The following is an 8701-nucleotide window of genomic DNA, read 5'->3' as shown; positions in this document are numbered from 1 at the left end:
TTTTTTTTTTTTTTTTTTTTTTTTTTTTTTTTTTTTTTTGGTGTCCTAGCTAAGAATCCTTTGCCTAAATCAAGGTCATGAAGTTTTACTCCTCTGTTTTCCTCTAAATGTTTTATAGTTTGAGCTCTTACATGTAGATATTTGATTCACTTGAGTTGATTTTTGTATTTGGTGTGAGGTAGGGATCCAGCCCCGTTCTTTTGCACGTGGAGATCCAGTTGTCCCAGCACCGTTTATTGAGAAGGCTAGCCTTTCCCTGTTGAGTGGTCGTGGCAGCTGTGTTGTTTAATTTTAATCAGTGTAAATCTAAAGAGCAGTGTGTGCTTGGTGGCTACTGCATGGGACAGGCACAGCGCTAGCTACAACCGAGTGAGGTCCACATAGTACCCCCGCCTGTGTATGGAGAGTCACGCACTGTAGGTGTGCACATACACGCACAGTGTCTCTCTTGGACAGAGAGCGTCATCCCACAGGTCGGCACATATAGGGACCCAAACACATGATCAGGTACTCATGGGAGGTCCCCCCACCCGCCTGCCTGCCAGGCCATATTCTAGACACTTTCTGTCCCCCGGCCGTGGGACCCTAGCAAATGAGCTTAGTCCTAACCCTAACTTCTCCCCCCACCCCCCCACAGGGAAATCAGCTTTACACTGGGCAGCAGCTGTCAACAATGTGGAGGCCACGTTGGCCCTGCTCAAAAATGGAGCCAACAAGGACATGCAGGATAGCAAGGTGAGCCCCAGCCCTTGACCCACCAGGCAGTCAGCCCTAAATATGGCAAAGAGCAGGGTGGCGTGGGTTAGTGGGGGCATTCATTTGCCTGCAGCCAAGTTAGGATTTGGACCTAACCGCCTCTAACAGTGGATTAGAGGAGAAAGCGTGTGGCAGTTGCTGTGTGACCTTGGGCAAATTGCTGAACATCCCTGAACCTCAGTGTCCTCATCTGTGAAGTGGGGAGGCAACAGTACCCACCTCGTTGTTGTCTCCTGAGGATTCACTGAAATAACGCATTTGCAAAATGCTTAGTAGATCCTCAATAAAAGGTAACTGTTACGATCATTGTTTTAAAAGCCTTGCAGGGTGAAATTACTCTCCTCATTTTATAAATGGGAAGAGTGAGGCCCAGAGGGGCACAGGGATGGATTCTGTCCTTATCTGACATTTTGATATTTCATCCATTACAGATTTTTTGGCCAACAAGTGTAATTTAAGAAAGGGTTGCATTAAAATATCATTTAGTTTGATGATTGGCTTTTTAAAAAAAAATTTTTTTTTTAACATTCATTTATTATTGAAAGACAGAGTCAGAGCGTGAGCAGGGGAGGGGCAGAGAGAGAGAGGGAGACAGGATCCGAAGCAGGCTCCAGGCTCTGAGCCGTCAGCACAGAGCCCGACGTGGTGCTTGAACTCAACAAACCGCGAGATCATGACCTGAGCTGAAGTCGGACGCTCAACCGACTGAGCCACCCAGGTGCCCCCGATGATTGGTTTTTGACGCCCCCTTAAGTTTTGTGCCTAAGGGTAGTGCCTCACTTTCCTCACCCTAGTCCTGGCCCTGGGGCCTGACGCTTAGTAGGCACTGGACGGATGCGCTTTAAAGGAAAGAACTTGCCTAGTTTCCCCTCAGCAGAGCGGGGATCCCATCCAAGCTCTGCTGGGCAGGAGAGTGTGGCTTCTCAGCTGGTTTCCACCAGAGGCTAGAAGGCCTCCAGACCTTGGCCAGGAGTTAATCCGGGCTCTTGGGATGCTGATCTGTCGTGGGTTCTGTGCCTCACTCCCGCTCAGGAGGAAACTCCACTGTTTCTGGCCGCCCGGGAGGGCAGCTATGAGGCTGCCAAGCTGCTGCTGGACCACTTTGCCAACCGCGAGATCACAGACCACCTGGACAGGCTGCCGCGGGACGTGGCCCAGGAGCGGCTGCACCAGGACATCGTGCGCCTGCTGGACCAGCCCAGTGGGCCCCGGAGCCCTCCCGGCCCACACGGCCTGGGGCCCCTCCTCTGCCCACCGGGGGCCTTCCTCCCGGGCCTCAAGGTGGCACAGTCTGGGGGCAAGAAGAGCCGGAGGCCACCCGGGAAGGCGGGGCTGGGGCCGCAGGGCGCCCGGGGGCGGGGCAAGAAGCTGACGCTGGCCTGCCCCGGTCCCCTGGCCGAGAGCTCGGTCACGCTGTCGCCCGTGGACTCGCTGGACTCCCCGAGGCCCTTCGGTGGGCCCCCCGCGTCCCCTGGCGGCTTCTCCCTCGAGGGGCCCTACGCGGCTGCCACCGCCACGGCTGTGTCCCTGGCGCAGCTCGGTGGCGCGGGCCGGGCCGGTCTAGGGCGCCAGCCCCCCGGGGGCTGCGTGCTCAGCTTGGGTCTGCTGAACCCCGTGGCCGTTCCCCTCGACTGGGCCCGGCTGCCGCCACCTGCCCCGCCGGGCCCCTCGTTCCTGCTGCCGCTGGCGCCGGGACCCCAGCTGCTGAACCCCGGGACCCCCGTGTCGCCCCAGGAGCGGCCCCCACCGTACCTGGCGGCCCCGGGACACGGCGAGGAGTACCCGGCAGCCGGCGCCCACGGCAGCCCCCCCAAGGCTCGCTTCCTGAGGGTCCCCAGCGAGCACCCTTACCTGACCCCCTCCCCCGAGTCCCCCGAGCACTGGGCCAGCCCCTCGCCTCCCTCCCTCTCGGACTGGTCAGACTCCACGCCCAGCCCAGCCACTGCCACCGGGCCCGCGGCCACAGCCGCTGGGGCGCTGCCTGCCCAGCCGCTCCCCCTTTCCGTCCCAGGCCCGCTAGCTCAGGCCCAGACCCAGCTGGGGCCCCAGCCCGAAGTCACCCCCAAGAGGCAGGTGTTGGCCTGAGAGCTCTCCAGTTCCTGGGTCTTGGGGGGCTGAACAGACATCCTGTCCTGATTCTCTCTCTCCCCCCGCTTCCTTTGTAGACCTCCCTTCTCTTGTCTCTCCGCCAGCCTCCTCGCACCGGTCCGACTCCCCCTCGAAGTGTGGCTGAGATAGGTCCGCAGCCTCGGCTTTCAGTCCTGCTTTATTTATAGGGGGTGCGGGCTGACTCCCCCCCACCCCCTGGGTCTTGAGATGAGCCTGGGGCCTCCTCCTGCACCCCCCCCCATCCCCATGCTTCCGTCCCTCCCCCCTCTCCTGCCTCCTCTGGTCTCTCTCCTTACACTCCGACACGAGTGAATTATTATTATTTTTTTTTACATTTTGTATAGAAACAAATTCATTTAAACAAACTTATTATTATTATTATTTTTTACAAAATATATATATGGAGACGCTCCCTGCCCCTGCAAACCCCCCAGTGCCCCCGTGGGGCTGAGTCTGTGGGCCCATTCGGCCAAGCTGGATCCTGTGTACCGAGTACACAGGCATGACCGGGATCCTGTGTACCGAGTACACAACCCTGGTGTGTACCAAGTAGGCACCCTTGGGCGCACCCTCCGGGGCGGGGGGCGGGTGAGACTTGGGAGCCTGTTTCCTCCCCCACGTCCCTCACTTCACTGCATTCCAGATGGAGCTTGTTCTATAGCTTTGCTGGGGGGGAGGGCTCTTCTGGCCCAGAGAGCCCGCCCCAGGTCCCCCCAACCCTAGAGCCGGGGCCATCTCTCTTGGGGAGCTGGGTGGGGGTGGCTGGTGAGAACGTGAGGACCAGGGGAGATGTGTGCATGTCACTTTGCCTCCTTCTAAATACGGGACTGCAGGAAGGGAATGAGCCGCCTGGTGGCACCCCTCCCCTGGTACTCCCCCCCCCCCCCCCCCGCCCAGCCCCGGGGGCAAAATAGAAGTATTTTTAGGCTATTTTTGTAATGTGGCTTCTGGTCACTATCCCTGTGTAGCTAAATTCCCTTGCATTGTACAGCCCCCAGTCCCCTCACCACCTAATAAAGGAATAGTTAACACTCAGTGTCCTTGGTCTGTGTCTCGAGAAGGTGGGGGGTGGGGGCTAGTGGTGGGCCTTCTATATCTCTGGGGCCGACTTGAGTTCCCATCATGGGTTGAACCCCGTGCAGCTTGCCAGCCCACTCCTGCTTCCTCTCTTGGCGGATGACTGCTGATTAGTTCAGAGGTGGTCACCTGACTTCAGGTGAGCCAATCAGATTCCCTTTCCCCAGAAGTTCCTTAATACAGATGCTGAGAAAGAGGTCAGTTGTTGGGGCTTCTAAGGCCATGGGCAGATGGAGAACTATGGGTGGCTAGTTTTATTGGCGGGGGGTGGGGGGAGTGCTTGGGTGGCTCCAGAGACTTGGAGGCAGTATCTGAGTTCCAGTTGGAGCGTCCATTCTAGTTAATTGAGCGTGCATTCCATTGGCACCAACAGGTATTTAATAATTGCCTCCTAAGTGCCCGATGCTGCTTCTGCATGAATCTCACCTCTACCTTGTGCTCCCTTGGGTTCTGGAGACAATGCTGCACGTGTGTAACAAGTACTCCTTTGCACGGACCAGCGTAGATGGATTTCTCTGTCTTGCAACCAGTTGTGCCCCCAAACAAGGTTGTGTTTGCACTGGGACCCTCCGGGAAAGGAGGATGGGAGAATGTTCACGGATTCCTCCTGTCATTTTGTCATCGGCAGGTCCCTTCCCTTGCCTCCACGCTGACCTCAGTTCTTGAGTTTTGCCAAGAAAGAATTCAGAGCTAAACTCTCAAGTAAGTGAGAGTTGAATGGCAGTTAAAGAGACCTACGGATGGCAACTACACCAGGGGTCAGGGTTGTCTTGTTTTTTATACTTGCATGGGTTATAGGTCATAGCTAGGCGAGTCTCTAATTGCCTCCAACCATCTAAGGGACTCCTCCTGCCGGTTGGGAGGGGGGCATTGGGGGCCCTATATAGTCCTTGTGGAACCCTCACGGCAGCCTTCCCACAGCAGGGGTGTCAAAACCGCGATGTAAATGTATAGTTATGAAGCTATGTTATAGGGCAACAGTTATAGGGAAGAACGCCCCCCCCAGCCCCTCCCCTTGACTCTCTCCGCTGTTTGGAATTTGATTTCCTCTCTTTTTATCAGAAAGGATCTGTTCCCTGCTTATATCTAGCTAACTGCCTACTCTACCACTTTGGAGTGCTCTTGGTTGCCAGTGACACAAAAAACCTACTCAATAGGCTTAAACAGAAAAGGAATTTATTAGCTCATATAACTAAGAAGGACCAGCTTCGGGAAGATCAGATCTAGCAACTCAAATGAGGTAGGTGAACAAGTTCTGAGTTTCTCTTTATCTCTACAGCTTTTTCTCTGGGTATCAGTTTCACCCTCGGGCTCCACATAGTACCCTTACTATGTAGCATCGCCCTCCTTCTGTGTTAGCAAAGTAGGTGCAAAGATCACAGACCATATTGCACTTTCCAGAGAATTGAGAAGCTTCTAGTTTCTTTTTTTTTTTTAATTTTTTTTTTCAACGTTTTTATTTATTTTTGGGACAGAGAGAGACAGAGCATGAACGGGGGAGGGGCAGAGAGAGAGGGAGACACAGAATCGGAAACAGGCTCCAGGCTCCGAGCCATCAGCCCAGAGCCCGACGCGGGGCTCGAACTCACGGACCGCGAGATCGTGACCTGGCTGAAGTCGGACGCTTAACCGACTGCGCCACCCAGGCGCCCCGAGAAGCTTCTAGTTTCGAGGTGGATTTTGTAGTGACCTCAACCGGGTCAGGCATCCATCTTCTAACTCAGGGTTTCTCAACATCGGCAGTATTGGGATCTGGGACCCGATCGTTCTTTGTTTTGGGGGCCGCCCTGGGCATTGTCGAATGTTTAACAGCATCTCGGGCCTCCATCCACTAGATGCCAGCAGCAGCCTCTCCTCCATTGTGACAACCTGAAATGCTTCCAGACATGCCAGTTGTTCCCTGGGAGTGGGGGGGGATTGCCTTTGAGCACCACCGCATGAACAAGTCACTAGGGCAATGGGGCATGGAATGTGCGGATTCCTTAAAGCATTCTCTGCTCTGGAACTGGACGTGGCGTATGTTCAGGGACGATCAGGTTTGCAGATGCAGGCATTCTGTGGAAGCAACCAAGTGTTCATGCCACCTCTCTTCCTTGGGCTAAATCTTTGGAGATGGAACGATCTCTTTCATTGTTGTCTCAAGTTTATTTTATGCACGTTCATCTAGCCTCTGCATGCTTGCTGGGCGCTTACTGTATGCCAAAGCCTGGACTAGTTGTTGGGGGTAGAATGATGACTTATATGGCCTGCTCTCTGCTCTTCTGGAATTTTGAGCTAGTTAGAAGATGTATAGTGGGTGTCCACTATGTCCCTGTGGATCTTGACAGAGGTTGGCAGGGTCTGGGAACCCCTAAAACTCTCTACCCGTGGCTTTCTTTTGTATGGGGCAGGAATAGCCCTCAAGAACGAGGGGTGGTTGGGAGCTAATGGATAAACACCCTCACCTCCTTTCTATTCTGTGGGAGAAATTCAGAGGTGTGTTTGCGCAGCCTCAGAGGATGCCCTTTGGGATTGATCCCCATTGCCCATGGCAGCAACTAACTCTTCCTCACTGAGACTCTCTGGGGTGTTCCTTTTTGAAATGTTCCGACTGGATGTTTCTGGGATAATTTGTCAAATAAATCCTTTGCCCTTGAATCCTTGGCCCAAGAGAAGTCCGTCTTAGCTGTGTACATGAGTTGACTCTTGGGGCGGAGAAACCAAAATGTCTTTGGGGTGCAAGCCATTTTGGGGATCCTTTTATCTGAGTGCTACTCAAGGGAGGAAAAAGTCATTCTCCCAACCCACACTGCCTACTTTATCATGCAACCCTGACTTTATGTAAACAGGGCATTGGAGACGCTCGTCTCACAAAGGGGAGCTACTTTCATATCTGGTGGACCCAACTTTTTGTAAGTACATGGGAGTCTTCTCTAGGGGTGTCAGGTGGGAGAACAGGAAGTCTGCAGCAGTGGTTAAGGAAAATGAGCTAGCGGGGTTCGAAGATCCATGTGCATGTGACTTTACTGGTACCCACAAGATTCGGAGACACTCGGATTCATTGTCTTAGTTGACTTCTTGACTGAAAGGATAGTGATAGAATAGCTGTGTGTCTGCTCTTTGCCCCTCTGTTCTACCCTCACCCTTCTCTCCATTCTGTTCTGTGCTTGGAAGGATGACTCAGGTAGAAGGAACCATCGGGCTCCTTTATCCTCTGGCTTCCACTTGGATTTGGCCAATGGGGTGGAAGATTAGGGAATAGGATGTATTTATTTCCTTGGTTCCACACCTGCAGGATAGCTGTGGTGCTCTCCATCTAGCTGCCCTCTGTGAGTCTGGGTAATTATTCCCTCTCCTTCCCCTTGGCCCTTCTGGTAAAGTCTCTCTACCATTGCAAGCCCAAGGTACAGCAGCATGCCTTTCCTACATCCTGCTCACGCTATTATCGTTTATCTATCATCTATCTATCATCTATCTATCTATCTATCTATCTATCATCTATCTTGAGAGAGAGAGAGAGAGAGCAGGGGAGGGGCAGAGAGAGAATCCCAAGCAGGCTCTGTGCTGTCAGCACAGAGCCCAATGTGGGGCTTGATCTCATGAACCGTGAGATGACCTGAGCCGAAGTTGGATACTTAACTGACTGTACCACCCAGGCGCCCCTATCTATCTATGTAGCTATCATCTATCTATCATGTGTCCATTCATTCATTTTTGGTCAGCTTTATGAGGCATAACATATAGTAAGGCTAATCGATTTTAAGTGTAAAGCATGATGAGTTTGGACAAGTGTATACAGTCATCAAACCGCTACTGTAATCATGTTTCCTCACACTCCTGTGTGCTAATCCCCTCCCACACCTCTGGCGCTAGCAGTCACGGACCTGCTGTCACTACAGTTTTGCTTTTCTAGAGTTTCCTACAAATGGGGTCATGCAGCGCGTTGCCTTTTGAATCTGGCTTTCAAAACTCAACATACTGCTTTTGAGATTCATCCGTATCATTAGATGTGTCGATCATTATGTGTATTCCTTTTTATTGCTGACAACAGTAGGCGTGACGCGTGTGACCGATATATTACAATTTCTCAGCTTAGGGACATTTCGGTAATTTTCGGTTTTAGGTGTTATGAATACACTTGCCGGGAACGTTCATTATATGGATGTGTGTGCATTTCTCTGCGGCATTTTTCTCAGGAGTGAGATGGCTAGGCTTCACGGTGTTTGTCAACTTTTTAAGACGCTGTCAAGCTGTTTTCGCAAGCGGCTGTCCGTGTTGTGTTCCCACCGGCAAAGTATGACCTATGCAGATGTCCGCGTCTTTGTTAACGCTTGGAATTGTCACGCTCTTTGGTGTCAGCTATTCCGGTGATACGGTGGCATTTCATTGTGCTTTCCATGGCGTGTAATGTGAGAATGAGTGCATTTCTTCATGTGCTCATTGAAGATTCATCATGTTTTTAAAATGTGTTCAATGTTTATTCATTTATTTGAATTTTATTTTTAAAAATTTTTTAATTTTTTTCTTAATTAAAACAATTTTTTAAAAAAATATGAAATGTATCGTCAAGTTGGTTTCCATACAACACCCAGTGCTCATCCCAACAGGTGCCCTCCTCAATGCCCATCACCCACTTTCCCCTCCCTCCCCCCCCCCAATGCTTATTTATTTTTGAGAGCGACAGAGAGCGAGTGGGGGAGGGGCAGAGAGAGAGGGAGACAGAATCCGAAGCAGGTTCCAGGCTCCGGGCTGTCAGCACAGAGCCCCATGCGGGGCTTGA

At 52.4% G+C, this 8701-nt stretch overlaps 1 protein-coding gene across 1 annotated transcript in view; it reads left to right on the top strand.

The window, feature by feature from the left end:
- NOTCH3 (notch receptor 3) overlaps positions 1-3900 on the top strand; it is a 35798-nt gene extending 31898 nt beyond the window's left edge. The window contains 2 exon segments of the mRNA XM_040444764.1: positions 638-735; positions 1789-3900. Coding sequence (XP_040300698.1) covers positions 638-735; positions 1789-2841 — 1151 coding nt within the window. The 3' untranslated portion in view covers positions 2842-3900.
- Positions 3901-8701: the final 4801 nt, after the last annotated feature.

The sequence above is a fragment of the Herpailurus yagouaroundi genome, unplaced genomic scaffold (genome assembly GCF_014898765.1).
Source record: "Herpailurus yagouaroundi ecotype Mexico unplaced genomic scaffold, PumYag 193, whole genome shotgun sequence".
NCBI lineage: Eukaryota > Metazoa > Chordata > Mammalia > Carnivora > Felidae > Herpailurus > Herpailurus yagouaroundi.
The sequence above is the reverse complement of the archived record's forward strand: the minus strand, read 5'-3'. Positions and strand labels throughout refer to the sequence as shown.